Source organism: Centruroides sculpturatus, unplaced genomic scaffold (assembly GCF_000671375.1).
Source record: "Centruroides sculpturatus isolate CEXI.00-Female unplaced genomic scaffold, Cexi_2.0 scaffold70, whole genome shotgun sequence".
In the NCBI taxonomy this organism is placed as follows: Eukaryota; Metazoa; Arthropoda; class Arachnida; order Scorpiones; family Buthidae; genus Centruroides; species Centruroides sculpturatus.
In genome coordinates this window covers 367,088-390,734 of record NW_019384571.1, presented here as the reverse complement: position 1 = coordinate 390,734, position 23,647 = coordinate 367,088, and the positions used below count along the sequence as shown (strand labels likewise).

At 27.5% G+C, this 23,647-nt stretch overlaps 3 protein-coding genes across 3 annotated transcripts in view; all 3 read right to left on the bottom strand.

Annotated features, from left to right (window-relative positions):
- LOC111624189 (R3H domain-containing protein 2-like) overlaps positions 1–8,582 on the bottom strand; it is a 282,865-nt gene extending 274,283 nt beyond the window's left edge. The window contains exon 1 of the mRNA XM_023367000.1: positions 8,474–8,582. The gene's annotated coding sequence lies outside the window, so the exon portion shown is untranslated. The remainder of the gene's footprint in view (positions 1–8,473) is intronic.
- Positions 8,583–14,314: 5,732 nt separating this feature from the next.
- Positions 14,315–14,627, bottom strand: LOC111624187 (protein HEXIM2-like). Its single transcript, XM_023366999.1, has one exon. The coding sequence runs from the start codon at positions 14,621–14,623 to the stop codon at positions 14,315–14,317; it is 309 nt and encodes a 102-aa protein (XP_023222767.1). The 5' UTR covers positions 14,624–14,627.
- Positions 14,628–21,963: 7,336 nt separating this feature from the next.
- LOC111624202 (protein HEXIM2-like) lies at positions 21,964–23,227 on the bottom strand. Its single transcript, XM_023367011.1, has one exon. The coding sequence runs from the start codon at positions 22,861–22,863 to the stop codon at positions 22,180–22,182; it is 684 nt and encodes a 227-aa protein (XP_023222779.1). The 5' UTR covers positions 22,864–23,227; the 3' UTR covers positions 21,964–22,179.
- Positions 23,228–23,647: the final 420 nt, after the last annotated feature.

The following is a 23,647-nucleotide window of genomic DNA, read 5'->3' as shown; positions in this document are numbered from 1 at the left end:
TTCATTATATTAACTATAATGGCTTGTTTGACTTTAGCAATATCCATTATTACTATAAGATTGTATGTTCATCTAAGACTGTATGTTAAGATCTATTGTATGTTCATAACATTTCTTTTGCATACATTTCTCTTTTTTTAAGTTTTTATTGATTAAATCATTTCCAAAGTTTCTCCTGCATTTATATACATACATGCAATATCTCTGCAGTCCTAACATTTGCATAAATTTTATATAATTTTTTATTATTTTAATATGTTCTTTTAATGTCAAACTAGAATTTCCATTAGTTACAGCCTTATTTATTTAATGTTGTTAATGTTAACAATTAGTTATCATCAGTATAGTCAAGTTCATGTTAATTAAATCATCTTCACTTAGTTCTTTATCAGCCACTAGTTCTGCAATATCTCCTTCAGTAAAATCATTGAAACCTTCTCCACCCAATGAATGTGCCAATTGTACTATCAGAGAATATAATCCTTTAATGGTGAAACAGAAGCTTCATCTTTAATTACATTTGGCCACAATTTCTTCCAAAAGCCATTGAGTGTTGATTGCTTAATCGCAGTACAGTAGAACCTCAATTATCCGCCCCCCGATAAACCGACCCCTCGGTTAACCGACCATCCTAGTCGGCAAATTTCAAATGTCCGCTAGTGATGTGGTGCTACAATATTTGGCTATGTCTTGGCTACTTTAATATTATTTTTACATGTTTTAGCTGGCAACACTCATTCGACCATGAAAGGGAGCCAGTATTTAAACAAAGCTTAATTTTCTAATTTTTAACGATACAATAGCGACGATTATTATTTTAAAAAATTTTTGTTAGGCTTAACATCGATGAAAATTCAATGCAAAATAGGTTAATAGCGATATACTAATATACTAATTACATGGGATATAATAATATACTACACTAATAATGGATTTTTTCATAATTTTCGGTTATCCGACTTTTCAATTATCCGACCAACCCCAGTCCCCAATTAGGGCGGATAATCGAGGTTCTACTGTATATGATAAAGCAATATACTTAACACATTCTAAGATTGTAAAATTTTTTCAAGCATTAATAATAACTGTTAAAGATTCGTTATTTTCCATTTGTTCTAAAATGTGTGTGAAGACTCGTTTTATGTACAGAGCCTTAAAAGTCGAAATTATCCCCTAATCTAATGGCTGTAATAATGAAGTTGTATCTTTGGAAAAAATATAACTTGCTCATTCTCATGCTGTAGATCTTGTGGATGACCAGATGCATTGTCAATTAACAAAAGCACTTTAAAAGGCAGTCCCTTTTCATTTAAACATTTTTAGGCATATGGGATAAAACATTCATGAAACTATTCATTAAACATTGCGGCAGTAACCACGCTCACTTTCTTATTGGCCCTCCGATAAACAGGAAGATGGTTAATATTTATTCCTTTAAATATGCATGGAATTTTGATTTGTTAATAACCAATGTGGTTTCATAATGTGATCTCCTGAAGCATTGCTACAGAAAAGAATTGTTATGCAATCTTTTGCTACTTTATGACCACTAGCTGATTTATGAATTTTAGACACACAGGTCCTCTCTGGCATTTTTTTTCCAAAATAACCCTGACTCATCAGCATTGAAAACCTGATCAGGAGTATATGAATTGTTGGCAATAATTTAAGCAAATGTTGTTGGCTGTTCTTGTGCTGCATCTACATTGCCTGATGCCAATTCACCTTTTAATTTTAAACTATGTAAAGAGTATCTTGATTTGAATCTTTTGAACCAACCATGACTTGCTGTGAAAGTCTACTTCTTTTCACATAAAGAAGAGGATGGTAACTGCTCTTTAATTTTTTTGTAAATCTGCAAAGCTTTATTTGTAATAGCTTTGGCATCCATTTTTGAGTTTGGTCCTCTATCCAAATCATTAATGCCTTCTCCATGTTTTCCACTGAAATATCTCTGACATATTTAGTTGTGCTCATACTCATACTAGTGCCAGCAGCTACACTCTTTCTAATTGAGTTTTCATTTTTTCTTATGGTTCTTATTGTAGCTTCATTCATGCTATATAATCTAGCAACATCTATTACTCTTTCTCCATTTTGTAAACGATCCAAAATTTTTATTTTGGTTGCTAAAGATATAACTTTTCTTTTTACTTCTTCCTTATTTATAATTTCTTTTGAAACAAATATTACTCAAGATATAAAATATGTAATCATTTTTGTTACTTACGAATATAAAAAATTAAAATTTTCTGATTAAAGATTATGTGCAATGAGTGCTACTTTGTGCATATGGGGGAATCCCCTAAATCAGTTATCATTTGACAGATTGAAATAAAACTGCCACTTAGTACCATAAATATCAATTATATCTTATAATTAATTAAGGCGGATTGGTATATAAATTGGAATTAAAAATTGTTCCTTTTGATCATAGCCAGTTTATTTTCAACATTCACTTTTTAAACTTTTTTTAAACCATGTAAAAGCAAAAACATGTAAAAAAAAAAGTACCGTGTAAAGCAAGGGATGTGTATACAGATAGGTGTTTTAAAAGGTTCACGGAACAATAAAAAAAAAACAGATTAGGAATAAATAATTATTTAAAATGGCACAGTGATTATACAATTAATGAAAAGGCTCTTAAATAAAAGACTCAGAATAAAAGAAGAGAGAGAAGCTTGGTTATCAATAAACAAAAAATTTTATAAGAAATTATTGCACATGCACATACCAGTATGTAAAATAAATACAAAGAGGAAATGTCATTAATAAAAAAAAAGATAGCAAAATAGTAAAGAATTGCAAATGATTGTATATTGAAATACAGATACAAAAATGATGATAATGTGCCTTTTTTCTATCTGTTAATATAAATCAATGATTTGTTAAAGAACTTTTAAATCAAAGAATTTAACAGATTTATTGTATGTTATTTCTGAATATTCAATAATTTTCGAAAGCTTACTCATTATGAAAAGTTATGTAATGATTCAGTAAATTAAATACTGCACATAGTACATGTTACCATCTGTTGGTAACTTTGATAATTAAATAATTTATGATAATTTAATTAAATTTAAAAAAGTTTGGTAAAACAATGGCCTAAAGCAGATTCAAGTTTAAAACTTTTACATCATATACAACTGCATTATCAATTACAGTATCAACATTCCAAATCAGTACTTCCAATCATATATAGTTGAACTTTCTATCTCAAACATGTTTATCTCAAAAACCTCTTTATCTCAAAATTTGTTTTTCCTTGAATTTTCATCCTAAATTCAATATATTTTCCATGTTTATCTCAAATAATTTTCTCTCAAAACCTCTATACCACAACTCACAGACTGAAGTGTCAATTACAAATTTAAAGGTCAGCAACTGCATTTCAATAGCATAAACTGTAGTTGAGAACCAATTCTTGCAATACAGTACATAGTGCACGTTCGTAAAGTCGAACGAGTTAAACAAGAATGACGTCATCGTTATTCTTATTTTGTTAGACTTTTCGAACGATTCGTTTAGAACTAAATGGCTGTTTCTAAAATCGAAGATACAAATGTTGCTAGTACAGCCTTATCCGAAATATTTTTCTTAGATTGCTTCGAGTGGACAGTTACTTCAATCATTTCATCTTTTAATTCACAATTTAAACACTCGAGTAGATTTAGAAACATCTATATCATCGGGCGCCATTTTCTTAACGAAGTAAACTAACTCTTTCCTTCGTGAAATTCGTTAAGAGTTTCGTTCGAAACGTCATCACTGCAGAGCATGCGCACTGAGCGAGACTACTACTATTCGAACGATTCGTTACTAACGCGTTTAACTCGTTTGACTTTACGAACATACCCATAGTTGCAATTAATGCTGCTTTCCACTGATTGGCTAGAAGTTTGGCTTGTGTCTCATTGGTTGAAAAAGTCAGGCATTAGAAACTATTGATAAATTGTCTCTGTTAATGTATGTCAAAAATGTTTTATTTGTACCTAATACAGATGCATACTGTATTTGCTATCATATTTATAAAATACAATACCTCCAATCAAACCTATTACTGTTTATTGTGTAGGAACCTCTAAATTTAAAAACCTATCTATCTCAATTTTTCTTGTCTCATGAGACTTGAGATAGACAAGTTAAACTGTATAATCTAACATTAAAATAAAACACAATTATAATTATGTTTTATTTTAATGTTGATCAGGCTGTCTCTTCAGTTAATGTTAGGATAAATAATTATTTATCCTAACATTAACTGAAGAGAAAGCCTGATCAACAAGGCAATAATATAAGTAGACCCCCTATAACATGGATTCATATAATGCAGATTTGTATATCGCAGCAAAAAAATTGCGACCATATTGCTAAAAGAGACTCGTAAAATGCGGTAAAACGTCATCGCTGACTCGTGTCACGATAGGATTGGTCGAATCTGGACCAATAGTGGACGAGCAGCCGAACTACTTACACGCTACGGAGAGTTTAGACGGGTAAATTGAGTTTACTATCATCTGTATAGTATATAAATTAGGTACTGTAAGTCTAATACAGTACTGTAATTTTATACATTTCTTGTGAAAAAAAACATTTCTTATTCAACACCATAAAAATTATTTCTATTAATGATGTCTCTAAAGTTCAGCGAATTTTTCGCGAAAAATAACTTATTAGAAAACACGCCCGCTGTTTAGTGCGCTGCTCCACGATGAAAACAAGCTTAAGCAATGGCGTCATTGAACAGTGCACACTCGGTAAGTAATCCTACAATTTTTTGTTTATAGCATAGTTTATATGAATTATTCCCCAAAAAATTGTGTGTTTTGGAAATGTTGAGTCAAATTAGTCTAGAATCGATTAATTTTACGGAAGAAAACCTTTCAAACAGCCATAGTCCGTAAACTGCACAGGTACTAGGCTGTGATTGGCTCATGTATTTAAGGATTCCTACAACGCGAAATTCTTATAAAGTGGAATGTATCTACCGCATTATAGGGGGGTTGACTGTATACCGTATAATCCAAACTGAATATATGCCTGAAAAAGATTCCAATTTGGAATGCTGGTAATAAATCATAAGTTTGAATCTTATTATGAATTGTTATTTTATCAAATTTTTTATGTAGTCAATTAATTTATTATACATTATTTGATTTTTAAATTTATCAACACAACAGTACACAGTGGAATAAAACACCAATTATCTGAATCATTACATGATTTATTAGCCATGTAACAGCCCAATACACTTTAGCAAATTATTAAATATTTGATATTAATATTAATTAAATTAGTATTTTTTCCATATATATTCTATTATTTTACAAATCATACATTTCCTGTTAATTACATCACTATGTAAACATTTACAATCAATTTGAAGAAATTTTTGGAAGCAATTTGTAATGAATTAATTAGATTGTAATGTTGAAAATGAACAAAGCAAGCAATGACTTTAAAAATGTTCTATAAAAAAAAAAATAATAATATTTGTGTTAAACTAAGTAATTTAAATTTTTAATAATTATTAATCAGATAATCAAACTACATACTAGTTTAAACAAGTTTTTTTTAATAACTTCATCAAATTATGAATTATGATGTATGTTGCTAGCTTGACAGTTTATTTTCTCACTTCCCAGTATCTAAATCCCTAATTCAATTTCTGCTTTGGAGAGATAAAAAAGCTTCATCAATTCTGGTTTTAGTTTTTAAATTAAAACTGAAGAAAACAAATATTTTAAGATATTTGTTGTATATCTTTAACAGCCTTTATGAATTTTTTAAAATGCAACAGTAATACAATCAAAGTTTAAACCGTTAACTTGTTTTGACTTTTTCACAAAATAAATTTTTTTATTAAAATTTAACTACATTACTATCATTTGCAGTTAATGAACAAGACAGAACAAGATTTATATATTATTAATAAAATTTTGGACTCCAAATTATGCCAGTGATTATGAAAGTGGTTTAAGTCAAAAATGAAAAAACATTGAATTTATTTCACAAACTATTCATAAAATTTTACAATTAAAAAAAAAAAAACAAATGTATTTTGCAAGAGTAAATATATTTGTGTTTTCATTTTTATGATAAAAAAATATATATATTTTTAACTTATAAATTCAAAAATCAAAATCTCTCCAAATGAAAAATGACTTGGGCCATTTCATACTCAACAGCACAATTAATCAATTATAATAATCAGTAACTTATTTTTCTGCAACTATTCAAACAAAACCAAAGTTTAAAATCTACAATTTCAATTTTATTGAAAGTTAAATAAAAATATTCAAAAGATTAAATATTTCTCAAATTCTCCAGTTAGTCATAATATAATTGTAATGATTAATAAAATTAGGTAAAATAAAATAATCATAAAAAGATTTATTTATATTTAGCAAAATTTTATATTAAAAAGTGATAGGTATCAGAGTTTGGTTAAAGAAATGGGATTTTCTTATTTTAATTATTCAAAAAGCATATTTAGTCTTATATATATGCTATTTTGGTTTATATTATTAACTTATTTTTTTTGGACATTTTTTTCCTACTGTTACTTAAACATATTTAGTAATTTTGTTTTGCTTTTTAATTTCAAAAAATATTATAAACAGTGTATTTATTGTCTAAAGTTTAGTTAAATAATTTGAAAAAAAATTATATACAAACAGAAAACACTGAAAGAAATGTTTAGAGACAAATATATAATTATAAAAAACTAACAATTAGAAGTAGAAAATAATAACCAAATAACAAAATGAAATAATCAAGTTAATTCTATAATTTAACAAATAGAATCTATGATATATTAAAACATTTAAACTTTCATTTAATTTACTTTCACTGAAATTCAAATTATAATTCCTTTCTGAATAAATGAATAAATTTTACTGCAATTCAATTAAAAATTTATGAAATGATATTTAAAATTATAAAAAACAATCTACTTTTTAAAATGACATACAATTAAAAAAACAATCTATCTAAAGATAACATTGCACCGCATATTGTATCAATGATTATTATTTATTAACACATCAATTACATTTGTCTCAACAGTAGTTTAAAATTTTTAAACAACAAATTCCTTATACAGTAAAAAAATTGTAATTTCCACTGTCACTGTCACGACACAATATCAAAAATGATAAAATTTCAATTTAGAAACACATCCCAATGAATAATCTTTAAAAATAAAGATACTGTGATATAGTTCAATTATGCCATACATAAATATTACAACCAAACCTCGACACTAACCCTTAAAAAAATGCAGCTTTTTTTTTAATTCACTTTTAAAATGTTTTCGGCCATTTGAATGACCTTCTTCGGGAACAACAAATCAAATGATTCCGAATTTCTATAACAACATTTATTTTGGAACATTTTAAATGTTTTTCACTCATTTTCATCAAAAATGTTTCAAATGTTCCAAAACAAATCTCGTTATAGAAATTTGGAATCATTTGATTTGTTTGTTCCCAAAGATGGTCATTCAAATGGCCGAAAACGTTTGAAAAGTGAACAAAGGCTGCATTTTTAAAAAATAAGTGTCCAGGTTTGGTTTTTATTTAAGTGCAGTCAGAGAAGAGTATAAATATTATAAAGCCTAATACGTCAACTTCAAACTCTAAAAGTATATTATTTTCTTCCTACGCATCAAACATTAATTGTTGTATAGATTCAAATTAATAAAGTTATTTCAAATAGATTGTATATGTTTTGTTAAATCTCAAAAGTATAAGAAGTGAAAGTGTTTCTTTATCATCCTTTCCTTTTTGAAATTTTGTATGAAAAGTAGGTTAAGTAACATTCATTTCTTAAAAATCAAATTACCAAATGTAAGAATAAATTCAAAACCTGATCATTTTAATACATCAAAATTACATATATAATGAAACCAGAGTTTAAACTTGTTCATTTTTTTTTAAATATTACTTTAAGAAATGGTTAAAATTTCCTCCTTTTTTTGTAACTAATTAAAATTCAAACCTGAGCAAACTAACAACCACCTATCATATGTGTATATGTATATCACTCCCAAAAAAAATTGAAAGGAATGACTCAGCCCATATACTTTAAATTAACACGCAAGTATTTCCCATACTGTCAAAATGATAAGATGAAAATTTTAAATCAACTTCATCTATCTGAAAGGTATCTTCAAAGTTTAATACATATTAAGAACACGCGTTTCACGATCAAATTTTTTAAAATTGATTCTCATCCATTAAAAAAACATTTATTAATCATTATAGTAATGTACTACAATTACGATTAACAAACGTAAAATTTCTATCTATTGAAATCGAACATAAACAGAAGAAATAAATCAATTTCTCGTACAAGCCACTATTCACGTTTTACATATTGTATTGTTGGAGAGAAGTGAATGTTTATTATTATTTTCGTAATGCTACCCATCGTCACGAAGTGTAAATCGTACAGGAAGTGAGATATTTACCTTACTTATCCTTCTTTTCCGAAATAACTAACTGTCCACCATGCCTCCTCAGTTCCTTCTCGATTCCTCTGATGCGGACAGTGACGTCATGCATGACATCACCCACCAGATGGCGATGCATTCGACTGTTCCTGTGACGCAAAAGGATGATCCAATGACGTCACTTACTTGTGTATGACGAATTAGAGTTCTTTATTTTTTAATTTTTTCACTTTAACATTTTATTCAGTCTATAATATCCACATAAAATAAAGGAATATATTTTTCTTATTAAAATGTTTAATTTTTCATATATATTAGCTTTATTATTAATTAAAATGTAGAAAATTGTTACGGATAATAACAGTAATAGTACTTTTTATTGTTTTTAATTGAGTTTTCTACACATTTTTTCATAGTGAATATTCTAGTAGAAAGAAATAGCTTTCTTCTAACGAACGTTAACACTTCGTGACAAAAATTATGATTATTTGATAAATGATGATTGAATATAATTACATGTGCTCCAAGGTTTTTGGATTATATCGTTACTTCGATATTAATTCTAAAGTAGAAATAGTCAAATAAAAATGGATAATTAATTATTTAATAATCTTTTTTAAGTTTATTTCTCTTAAAAATTCAGAAATATATTTTTTTCTTTTTGTAATAGAAGGAAGCCTTATATATTCTGTGTGTATGTGTGTGTCTATATATATATATATACTGTATATAAACGTTTAAGATTGTATTTATTATTACACTATGTATTATTATTAATGATATTTATTATATTTTAACCACACGGAATAGTGCGAAGCTTTAATTTTAAGTTTAATCTTCGAAATATAATACATATTTAATCGTAGTCTTTATGCAGTATTTAAAACTTGCTCTAAAGCAGTGTATGCCTTGCCTTTTCTTTTCCTTTTTTTTTAATTTACATATTTAATATGTCTAGTTTTTGCCTAATATTTGTTTTTCATATAAAGGGATATGCTAAACCCTTGAATAAAGCTTGACACATAAAAACTTCATATCATTTGTATGAATGTCTATTTGATAATTCATAAAAACTATAGGTAAAAATAAATAAATTAGTAAACATTACATGATTAATCATATCATAGATTAATATACCTATGATTAATCATTGATCATTAATCATAGGTATATTGGATTATTTTACAAATATGTTAATATAATTATTTATTATTATTATATAGGCTTATTTTTTCCACATATTTTAACTAGAAATAAGAAAAAACTTAAAATTAAAAATATCTCGTTTATTATCTTATTAATATTAGAATTAATTATTTAAAATTCAACGTAAATATTGATATTTTGGAGAAAGATAATACAGACCATTCCATTTCGATACTTATAGTCGAGATTTTAAGGCGAAAGATATTTTAAACATTAATATAAATTTACTCGTAAATATAAATCAATAATTTTAAATGAAGATATATAATAACAAATTAATTTTTTCTATATTTTTAATATTTAGAACTACGTAGACTAAATTGTTATATATAGGCCTATATATATATAGGCTATATATAAATTTATTGNGTTTTTTTTTATAAATCTTTATTAAATCAATTTAATTATTAATATCACAATATATAATTATCAATCTTCATTGCGTTTAATAATCAATTTTCATTAATTATTTGTTTTAAAATTAAGCGTTAAATTACTTTATTCCCATCTAATATATTATTTACATCCAATAAAATTCATAAAACTTGAGTCCTTAGACATAAAGCTTATTTTACAGAATTGCATTAAAAAAGCACTGTTTCAAACTAAAATAATTAATATTTTTAATCCCGAACAAGTAACTAATTAAATTGTACACAATATTTATTTATTTTAATTACATCTTAAAAAATTATAAATTTTTTCCTGTAAATCAATATTTCATATATTTTTATAAATAAAACAAAGTAACATAAAACATATTTGTGCAATTTAAACAAGATAATGAGGTTTTCTTCATTTCTCAAGTGAAAAATCAGTCTGTCTGTCAAAAATAAGGTTATTTTATCTGAACTTGAAACAAAGTAATTTTATAAATAGTCTTCTAAACAGATTTTACAGTTTGATTGACAGTATTGAAATACACCCAATTAATATGCTACTTAATTTAAACATGTTAAAGAATAGCAATGGAAGATAAATGCATTGTACTCTTCTCTTTCATTTGTTAATTGACTTAAAACGGTTAAAGTGGATTTTTTTCTTTTACTGATAAAAGATAAATTTAAAAAATAAATAAATAAGTATGGAATCTTCTTTTCATTAATTGTAATAAGCTTGATTGTTTGGAGAAAAATTGTCAAAGTGTGTTAATTTCAGCTACGCTTTCACATTAACCTCCGGAAACATGAACAATAATACTAACTTCATCTCGATGTTATAAATGTAACTTTAGAGAACATGGAAAGACCTGTTTGAATTACTGCCAATGACAAAATGCATCTATATATAAATGTGAAGAAAACTAACCACTGCATCAGCATTACGCTCAAAAAATAAATAAATAAATAAACCATAACGATAGAATATTATAATAATTATCTCATAAAGAAACTTTTAATATCGATTAAATTTAAATTTTCATGAAAATAATAATAATACATTACTTAACTTTTAAATTTTTATAAGAAAATAACTCAACTAACACAACCATGTTTTATATTACTATTCTAAATTTCCTATAATAAGTAACATTTCAAGAATCAGCAGTAATATCATCATTCTATACCATAATTCAATTTTATCTAATCTATTTTTAAAGCATTATTAAAACTTTCTATAGAATATATATTTACAATATGCTATAAAACTATTCATAATGCAAGAATTTAATTAATATTCTTGTATATATGTATGTATATTTATAGCTGTATATATGAACCTATATAATTACTTTATGTAAAAAAGTTTTAAATAATATATAGAAATAATTTTTTAATTAATTTCGATTATATGTTTGAATAATAACTATAATTAACTAGAGGAAAAAATATAAATTGTTCTATAAAATATGATTTTAAAAATAGTTATACAGTATTTGAATATGTAAATTAAATTTTATTTCAGGTTTTTTGGTGATAACCTTTGAATTTTATAAATTTACAATTTAATAACAGTAATTGTAATAATCTTGTATTAATTAATGAAATGATTGATATCAGCTAAATTTTTAATAAAAATTAATGCTTCATTTTTTGTTAAGTTCGCAAAGAGGTAGAAGAGGGGAAAAACTGAACGGAGATGATGTAATAGGTAATGATGTGTTCTCGTGTGTCTACGTTTTATTTCATTTAAAAATTAATTTAATATTTGCCTGACAAAAATGATTTATTTTGGTCTTATCTTTTTGAAATGAAATAAATGTTGGCCTTATTCCAGTTGAAACTTTGGATTTTTTTCTTACTCATTATTTTTTATATCGCTCTTGGAATTATTCGTGGCACTATTAAGACAATTGGCGTGAATAAATAAAGTGGATTTAAATTTAAATAGTTGGACTTTACGAGCGTGTTCTAAAAAAAATAGCTAAATTATTTTATTTATTAACATTCTCTACAACGTTTCTTTGTTTGTATATATTATTATTAATTTTAAATATATTTATATATTAATTACCTAAATTTTTATTCAAAATCGACAGTTTTAAATATTTGAATGTAATTATATTTAAAGTACAATAAAGTTTTTTATTAATTTGTGATCCTAATTTTTACATTTATTGCATGTTTTTGCAATAATCGATTAAATTTATTTTTGTGAAATTAAATTGATTTTCTATAAACGACTTACACTTTTACTACGTTCTTTGAGTCTAAATGTAGCAAAGATAAAATTCTTCTCTATATTCTAGCTACTTTTTATAATGATTAAAAGATAGAATTAAATTTGGATAATATATTTTATGTTGTCTTTAATAAATGAATGTGATATATTAAGAAATATATTCAATAGAAGCATTCATTTTCATAACATCATTTTAAGAATAAATATTTCCTACTAGGTATATGTATGTATGTATGTATTTTGCAAATCTTATATTTCTTATATACTGTATTAAATATAAATAAATAGTCTACATAAAAATATATAAGGCTATAGTTTTTCTTGATACTGCTATCTATTTTTTTTAACATTATATGATATAAATTATTTTCAAAGATTGCCTGTTTAGTGATTATAATTGCATATTTTTTCATTATTATTAGTTCAAAAATGTTATACAATTTACACGTTAAAATAATAATTCAATTTTTTTAAAACTCTCCGTAATTATAAAGAAAAATGATTTGTTACGATTTCCTTAAAATTCTGGTTTTTGTAATTTATATATAAATTTGGCATTCAATAAAATATATTTGAATAATCTAGCATAGCCTATATATATATATATAGTTAACAATAGGCCCATACGTGTATGTATATATATATTGTTAATCTTTAGAATACAATTTAACTTCTTACTGATCGAAAAACCAAAAATATAACAATGTCGTTTAACTTCTTTTCCGGTGAGATATTTGATTTTGATGATATACTGTGTATCAAGCGTGAATTGTAAGAAGTGCGACCTTCTCTTTCAAATATAAAGCACAATTTTTTTCATTTTTCTTCTCTTTCTGCATTATAGCCTTGTAAATTTAATTTACTGATCTCATTCTAGCTGTTCGAGCACTAAAGTATTGATTTTTCAATAAATTAGTAACATTTTCTTATCAATAATTTACGTCAAATCTAATGTTTTATAACTTTGAATTTGATATAATTGATTATTTACTTTGATAGCCAATAATATTTACTATTCCGCTTATAATATCGTTATATTTAAAATTATAACAAAGCACTTTAATATGCAATTTTCATAATAAAAGGCGCTAATTCGTTATTTTCCTGAATTTAATCTGTTATTCTTCTTGTTTGTTACGATTTATTCTTAACTATATTACGAAATTTCTTACATTAAGCTAAAATTTTAATGACAGTAATCTATTGTTTTATATTAAGCTACTTTTGTAAGAAAATTTAGCAAATAATTTTGCAATGTTTTTATAGCAGTGCTTTTAGAAGAATGTGTTTCATTTTAATTAGGATTTTCATTACAATTTCCTTCATATTCTTACTTAAGATATTTTAATCGTTGTTGCATAATTATATAGACATATAATCTTTCTGTACTGTTTAATAAATTTTTAAAATTTTTTTATGTTTTAAAGCGAATATAAAAATAATCTTCATACAGGATACCTAAAGTTTTTAATTATTTAATTACGAAGGTAAAAAATTCTTCTTTTTTTTTAATTTGTGTGTTGGTTAGAAACTTTGCTGGAAATTAATTTACTAACTTTACTCAAACACATAAACCGCTTAAAGATATTTCAATATATTTGACAATTTGAGGAGTTGTTAATTGTAAGTTCTTGTAATTTTATTATTATTATTATTTTTTAATTTATTCGATTTCTTTTCAACAACTTTGTTTTTATTTTTATCTGAATCATCCTCAAATTCAGAATTATTATTTCATTAAAACAGATAAATCTGAAAATAAATAGAAAATTTTTCAACAAGTTTAATTTAATCCTGACAGAAGAATCAATTGTAAAATAGTAAGAAAAATACTAAAATTGCAAATTTTCCATCAGTTTTATTAAAAAATTTTTATAGTTTGATGATAATTTACATCATTTTTAGATTGTTTTAATAAATGTTTATTTTTTATTTTAACATTACGAATTGTTATGAGTTCATCATATCAAGTATGGTAGACGATTTCTTCCGGATTTATTTCTTTATTATTAACTAATGATTGTTTAACTTTTATTTTTTAGTGCTAATNTCTTCTAAACATTCAGTTTGTGCGTCGTTCTCCATTATTTGGTCTTTATGATCTTCTTTGGCTTGACGGCATTTTTTTTCAAGTTCTTCTACTTTATCTTCTAATAGTAAATATTCTTGCACAAGATCACTCTTAGATAATCCGTTCAATCTTTCTGTATGAACATTTTCGTAAGCTTCTGCAAATTGTTTTTGCATATATCCTTCGTTTCTCAAACATTCACTGGGAGTGTCATTCAACACATCGTCGTCTTCGAAATAATTGGGCTCTTCTTGGTTATGATCGGCCATCAGAAATTGCTTAACATTACGAATTGTTATGAGTTCATCATATCAAGTATGGTAGACGATTTCTTCCGGATTTATTTCTTTATTATTAACTAATGATTGTTTAACTTTTATTTTTTAGTGCTAATAATTTTAATAATAAATTTAACAATATTTTGTTCTAATCGTACAAGATTATAATTTATTTTCTCATTTAATGTGCTTTTGTATCGTCTATTTCGACGCCATGTTTTGTTCATATTTGTCAAGAAACTCCGTAATATAATTTACAGGACAGAACATATCTTTAGTTTTATTTCTTATTCTTTATTCTTTTCGTAGGAATTTTTCAATGGAATCTTATATCACGTAAATGTTTTATCAAATTCATAAAACTGTAAATATAACATACCAAAAACTAGGTTTTAGTATTGTAGCCTATTTTAAATGTAAGAAGCCATGAAACTGTTACCAGTGCACATTTAAATAAAAGAATGATGACTAATTTACAGATTAAAATGATTTGCTTTAATATATTTTATAATATATATAATTTTAAATATCTGTTTTTCTTAAATACAAAATTGAAAACTTCTNTTTGTTCTAATTATTTTCTTATTTCCGTACAAGATTATAATTTATTTTCTCATTTAATGGGCTTTTGTATCGTCTATTTCGACGCCATGTTTTGTTCATATTTGTCAAGAAACTCCGTAATATAATTTACAGGACAGAACATATCTTTAGTTTTATTTCTTATTCTTTATTCTTTTCGTAGGAATTTTTCAGTGGAATCTTATATCACGTAAATGTTTTATCAAATTCATAAAACTGTAAATATAACATATCAAAAACTAGGTTTTAGTATTGTAGCCTATTTTAAGTGTAAGAAGCCATGAAACTGTTACCAGTGCACATTTAAATAAAAGAATGATGACTAATTTACAGATTAAAATGATTTGCTTTAATATATTTTATAATATATATAATTTTAAATATCTGTTTTTCTTAAATACAAAATTGAAAACTTCTTATTGTCTCATTAATTTTATAACAAAAGTTAAGACATTATTAAACATACAAAATATTATTTTGTATGTTAATAGTAATGTCAAGGTAAGGCCCTATGTAGAATTTTTAAAAAGTTTGAGTTTTAATACAGCATGTTATTTTTTTCTTAAGGTAATTTATTAATTTTCACAATACAGGTGTATAGAGTAATACGATACAGTAGACTAAGGACAAACTAAAAAATACGTAATAGTTATACACAATATAAGTTACTGTTAAGTTTGAATTTTATCCATTTTTTAATTATTTCTAAATGGGATGGATTAAACCACCCAAAAATCCCATGTACATACATGGTCGCGATGTTAACTGAATAGAAAATTTGTTCCGTATTTATTACGTTAGCGTTACAAAAAATTATACCTTAATGGTATTCATTTGGCACAATAAATTTATAAACGCGAATTCTTAAATTATTTAGCATTTGATAGACTTGTAATGTGATAGTTTAAAAAATCAACATAGTTATGTTTTGAAAAACATATCTTTATTATCATTATTATTTTTACTTTCCAAGCTGTTATAAGAAGAAAGCACGGCGATCCTGTAAAAATGATCCCCCAGATTTTTACATTTTTGGACTTGGGATACCTTGAACTGTCGAGAAATGCAAAAAAATTCGGGGAGTAATTTCTGAATGTATGGATGTTTGTGTGTGAGGCACAATTTTGTTCACCCTCTTTGAAGCTTAATAACTCCTGTGCTTTTTGACAAAAATTTCTGAAATCTTGCAGTGAGGTTTATTTATTAGAGGGATTGATGCTGTTAAATTTTAATGGTTAAATTTTGAGGGGGTGGGGAAATAATGGAGGTCATGTGTATCTCCAGTAGAGTCGGACTTAATGATGATTTTACTCGTTATTTGCATTTGCATTTTTTTATATAAAACTCATCCCTGCCCTCAAAATTATGCTTTTTGCGGTTTTATAATAGTTTAAAATATAAAAAGTTTTTAAAATAAAAGATGATAACAGATGGTGCCACCAAAATTTTAAATGTTGCCGGGAAAGTTGAGAAACCCGTTGGTGGTTTATTAATATCAGGAACACATAAGTTATATATAGCCTTATATGTTACTTATATTAAAAATGTTACTGCGTACATATATATACAGTAAATCCTCGTTAATTCGAACTCGGATAGTTAGAAATCCGAGTAACGAGGATTTCCATTAGTTCGTAACTGTACTATTTGTCCCAGCTGAGAATATAGAGATTTACATGTTAAGAAATTCGGTTAATTCGAAATACGGCTACTTCGAAATTTAAAGTGAAGATTCTGTCCGAACTGTGATATTCACATGTTAACTCGTTCGTTTAGATCGAAGTGGCTCCATGCTACAAGAGAACAATAGACCAAGAACAACCCACTCTAATCTGGTCAATATGGCTTTGCCTTTACAGTAACACATTCTCGGGTATCACCTTACCCATGGACTCCTTTTTTTTCTTATATCATAAAATACAGTTGGTTATCATGATTGAAGATTGGGCTACAAGTAGCAGATCGAGATATTTGTAGGTCTCAACTACATTTGCACGACTTACTTCTTTTTGGGCCACTTTAAAAATAATTTGGACTTCATTTCGAGGAATTCTGCTATACTTTTTATAAAAGCTATATGGCAATCTGTGAGGTTCTCACCGGACACTGTTTACCTTCACATTTATATTATTATTATTATTAATTAAAGAAAATAGCATTCTGTATACGTAGCCGTATTTCAATTGCTTAATAAATTATATAAGTTACGTGGCATTTGGCATATTGTAGATATATGTAAATCTCTGATAATTCGAAGTCGCGATTATTTCGTCCCCTGGATTTCGAACTAACAAGGACAGTAGCGTAGCGTGGGTGTCAGCCGCCCAGGGCGGAGGAAAATTTCGCCGCCCCCTTATTTAGGTATCTCAATTTAAAAGACTAAAATTCAGTTTTGTCACAGAATAAGTAATGAAAAATTCCGTGCTCATTTCAATCGGTTCGAATCGTAGGTGCGACAAAAATATGAAATGAAATGGTTCAAATTTTTACAAGATATTATTATTATTTATTGTGAAATTTTGAAGCCCCCTAAAAGTGCCCCCCCGGGGCGGGCCACCCCTGCCGCCCCCACTACGCTATGCCACTGAACAAGGATTTACTGTATACACATAGGGCCGTCCGAGGGTAACGGGGATTTGGGGCGATATACATATTGGGATCCTTATAGCAAATTACAATTTATAAGTATAATGAACTAATTCTAAGACAAAAATTGTTCAAACAGGTTAAAATTTTTATAAAATTTAAAATTTAGTTTGTAAATATTTTATATTCATTAAAAATTATTGAATATTTCATTCAGTATTTTATTTACTAAAATCCAGTTTTATTAATCTTCCTATTTATGTGCTAAATGTATTTAAAAAATAATGGAAATGAGCCGAAAAATCAAAGCGTGTTAGAATATTTTTTCAAAATTCTTAACGTGAACCTTTTAAATTTTCTTATAAGGCTCAAGGTAATAATAATTATTATTCCGCAATTACCCTATTCTTCTGATGTAGCTCCTAATAATATTTTTCATGGCCCAAAGTTAAAAGAAAAATTTTAAAAGGGAAAATTTTCATCTTGTATGAGTCAATAGAACTGATACAAGATGAAAAGAAAATTTGCGATCCTTGAAACTGATGTTTCTAAATATTTTCTGAGTTTAAAAAATCGCTAGCAAGTAGATTGATACTGAGTACGACTATTTTGAAAGATGTTAATTTTTCAAAACTTAATGTTTTTATATCTTAACATATTTTGATTTTTTAACCCATTCCTGAAAATTCTCGAACACATCTTCTAATACTTTTTATTTACATTGAGAAAAATGTTTTGTTTTATTTTAAACTCGTTTTAGCACTATTTTTTCAAAGTTACCTACTTACAGATTAACCATTTAAAAAGAAAAATACGTTATAGGGGAAGGTGGGGCAAGATGAGAACGTTAAGGTTTGAAAAGTCATAAGATGGCAACCATTTTATTAATAACAATAATTTTTTTTATTCTCAGCAACTACATGTGGTAATATATAATACAAAATTTAATTTTGAAAAACGTTTTTAAAAACAAGAAAATTTAATATTTTAAAATTATATGTAAATGCACCATCTTGCCCCACCCATGGGGTAAGATGGGGATATTATTTTTATATACAAGAAGGACAAATTAAAATGGTTAAACTGTCGTTTTCTTCAATATTGGCGCAAGAACAGTGTGCCCATTTATCACAACGGCTACATTTAGCACAACTCTGTAGATACAGAGTATAATCCTCCACAATAGAGGCATTCTGTGTCATTTGTCTTTTGTTTCTAGTTAGGCCCATCCTTGCTGAAGGGGCCTGTTTGTCGTCTCTGCAGCAATAAATCTGTTTCCGAAAATACTTCTGGATTCATAGGCCATATTCATGGTCAACCTGGAGCTAGACGAGTACCCATCTTGCCCCCAACGTACACTTTTCATACTGACTGCAAACACAGGTAAACTTCATTTCAAAACTAAACAATTACAGTCTTAAAGGTTACTTCGAATACCATAATATCTTCATGTAAAAGATAATGTAAAAGTTCACAATGATACTTTGTAAAAACTTTTTAGTATGCGTAAAATTAGATGAAGTACTGCTGAAACATGAAAAACGTACATTACTTCCAAAGAAAGAGTGCGATTTGGACGTTCTCTCGCTCCATGATCCCTTTCGAGATAGACATTTAGTTCCCTAAATAACAGCTAGATAAAAGCACATTAACCACAAATAAACAGACGTCCCCGTCTTACCCCATGGCCCCATCTTGCACCACCTTCCCCTACTTATACACTAAGAAATTTTTAAGAATTGATTTTATGTGTAAAGCTAAAATGTTATCCAATGATTATGCTTTTAAAATTAAATTAAAAATTACAGTAATACCTCGACTTACGCGAACCCGGAGTTACGCGATTTTCAAATTTCGTCGAATCGTCTTTTGTTTGAGCGCCAGGCAACAGTTGATTACTCACTCCCTCACACTATTGTTCAGCTTACATGTTCGAACGTGTCGCACGGAATCGACGCATAGCTACAATTTATTTTGTGTTATTTCTACTATTTCTATTTCTACTCCCTTGGTTTATATGGAGACTATAGCCTGATACGCTTTTTCTCCGAGAGACGAGAGTTAATGATCGCTATGCGACCGAAGAGCCGGCCGTATCTAACGGCTTATACGCACGCGCGGGAAATAATGCCTTCCGGGAGGACTTTTAAGGGGAACTGGCCTCTTATTCAGTCGTTATTGGCAAGGAGAAAACCCGGAAAACTCCTTGCAGCCAGCCTGTCCGATCGCGGCGCGAACCCACGACCGAACTTCCCAGTGTTTAGGGTCTGGTATTTTGTGTTATTTATTTCTGTGTATTTTATATCTACGGAGACTTGAGAGACTCTATGTGGTGATTTCTTGTAACCGTGAATAAATCAAAAGACGAGATAAGATTAACGAGAACATTTATTAGCTTACATACCTCCAACTTGGATTTTACACAAATTGCGAAATTATACCCCGACTTACGCGAATTCGACTTACGCGGTTATCGCTCGGTCCCACCTATCGCGTAAGTTCGGGGTATCACTGTATTTTTATATTTAAATGCATGACTGATAGAAACATCTTAAAATCTTTCAACTTAAATAGGCTACATCTGTTTCAATAATCTGTTCTTTGGATTTTTTTGCAATTAATTCGAAGCCAGTGTGAGCTTAATTGAAGAATTTAAAGTCTGTATTTTATTATATTATAATAATATTCTATAGTCTTTTGGTAAAAGATTAATTAAATTAATCGTTAATATAGAATACAGTTCATTATCAGATGTTAAGAGAATTGCTAATATTTTATGTCATTTCCTTGAACTTGTTATATATCTTTTCTGGATTTCCCCATTTAAAACCAATTTGAAAACGCTAAAATAAAAGCAAATAGGTCTAATGCCAACTAGCAATCGCGCTCTGCTGTCCTGATAAATATGGATTCAATTAATTGTTTCTCGTGACAATTTGATTTGGGTATAGTTTCTCGTTTTATTTACATTAAAATTGCATTCTGAATCAGTATCTTCTATAATAAGCAAAATTTAAAGCCAATTTTATCCGTCAATGCATGCTGTGTTTAGAGTAACGAATTCGAAAAAGAAAGCGATCTTCCATAGAGATAAAATTTTATAATCATATTGTTTAGAACATAGAAAATGCGAAAATGATGTAAGTTAATTTTTATAGTATTAATAAAATGCCAGGTGTATTATGGACTATAAAACTAATTTCGGTTTTGCATCATTATGAATGATCTTTTCAAAAGGAGATCATCGAGGCCAGATGCTTGTCATCCCACCACTGTCGAGAACCCAGAAACGAAAAACTCTAGGAAATTTTCGGGGGTAATCTTTACAGAATATGTCGGCTCCCGTTGCCTTATCGAATTTTCGCAGGCCCAAACCCAGGATGGCCTTGATTTTAAAAAGCCCTCTTAGTGCCTATTGGACGTAAGAAAATAAAGGCATTAATGATGTGAAGTAACGTTCCAGCCAAAATTGTTTTTGAAATAATGTAAGTTATAAGAATGAAAGATTTAATTTTAAAAAATCATAAGGTAACGAACAACCCAAAGAAGTTGCTATTTCACAATTACTGATTAATTTTTGTTTAATTTAAAAAGTTTAAAATTAGTTTTATTAATTTTTCGAACCATTTTTTTTTCTATTGCTACATTTCAACATATAAAAAATGTTATTGCTAAACTTTATATTTTTGGTTTTCAGATAAATTGCATAAGTTGTTTCCAGAAATTCTAAAAAAAGGGGTCTTTACCCATGTTAAAACATTTTAAGTTAACTTTTAATCTGTAAAAATGTTAAAGTATCAACTTTCATGCCATTTTTACCTGTTTAAATCTAAAAATTCTGACAGTATCGTCAATGAAATATTGTTACTACATTACTATGATTGATTTACTATTGAAATAAATTCTACTTGAATTGTGTTTAAAATGATTATATACCTATATATTTTTCCAGTAGTTACGATAGTTTCATAATTCCAATCCATAATTTTATTTTTTTATTCAAATCTAAAAATACCTCTAATGACTCACACAAAACAGGAAGTAACTATTCTTTAATACTATATCTGACACTTTGGGAATCTACACACATGAAAAGAAACATCAGCATTATTTTAAAAATATTTTATTTTCACTTTCAAAAACTCAATAAATAAATTTAACAATAAAAATTTATTTTAAATGACTTAAATAATTTAAAAGATAGAAAATAAACTTCTGAAATGTGATCAAGAAAAAAAATTTCGAAAATAATGTAACATGTTTACAGATTGATTATGATGACAAAATGATTTTCTTTGTACTTTATATATAATCTACATCCTTCTTTCGTATTCTACATCTTACGGGTTACTAAAACAGATATTCAAATGAACTGTTAATCAATCGCTGATTGTATTATCATAAATCGCATCAGTCAGTTCTTCGTTTTCTGTGCGTAAACGATTATTTTCTCTCTTCAACTTTTCAATTTCTTCCCTAAAGACGACTACTTTTTGCCAATAATCATCGTTTTTCTCTTCTAAACATTCAGTTTGTGCGTCGTTCTCCATTATTTGGTCTTTATGATCTTCTTTGGCTTGACGGCATTTTTTTTCAAGTTCTTCTACTTTATCTTCTAATAGTAAATATTCTTGCACAAGATCACTCTTAGATAATCCGTTCAATCTTTCTGTATGAACATTTTCGTAAGCTTCTGCAAATTGTTTTTGCATATATCCTTCGTTTCTCAAACATTCACTGGGAGTGTCATTCAACACATCGTCGTCTTCGAAATAATTGGGCTCTTCTTGGTTATGATCGGCCATCAGAAATTGCGTTGTGTTGTAAGGTGCTATGGCTTGTCCATTTGCAAACATTTTTTCTCTCACACGATTCGCACGTTTAGTCTCATTCTTATCGGCTTTTCTTTTTTCTTTCCACGACATTTTATGATATGGTTTCCATTTACGTTTTTTCTTATGACGGTCTTTTTTCGATTTTAATTGTTCACTCTTGTTCGTATTCTGATCACCAGATGGCAATACTGACACATCGATATTCTTCGTCGAGTCTTCTATATCCATGATTACAAACAGATTCTGATTCGAATGAACGTAAATAACATAAAAGTATGAACTTACAAACTTAAAAAACTGATTTGTCTTCGGACAGGCACAAAAACACAACCGCACTCTCCCATCTCCGACGTTCGTTTAACGATTCAACTTGACGCAGATCATTGTATCTCTATTGGAAAATAGTTCCTGATCAAAAACGGCTAAATTCCGACATAATACTTATATATTTCCAAACTTAAATTCCCCAGAACGTCAAAGAAATAAATTTTCAAAGTTCTCAAGTAATCTGAAGACAAACCTTTCTATTTATAGATTTTGTAGGCGTAGTGATATTCGAATGTAAATAGTTCCGGTGGTTATGAGACCTCTGGTGAACGAAACTGAAACGTTACCTAATAATTATTACTTCAAAGATTGAATTTTGTAATGTAATATTGATATGACGTAATTATATTGAAATTTTATTTTGTAAGATTTCTTGTATACGTATATATTTTGCTTAGTATATTATTAAAAAGGATATGAATAATTTCTTATTTTATTAATATAAATATAAATATATATATTTAAAACAGGTATATATAAATATATATATATATATATTCTTTTTTTATATAAGAATATCTTCAAAATGTTCAAAATGAATGCAAAAACATTCCTTCATGCTTAAAGCATGCAGTACAAGGTGGCTTGGTCGACCTACGATCATCGTCAGCCTCCATAGGACTAGTGCTCATTGGAATCTGATGCCATTTTCACCATCCTTTTCAATCCCTCTCTATCTAGGGCA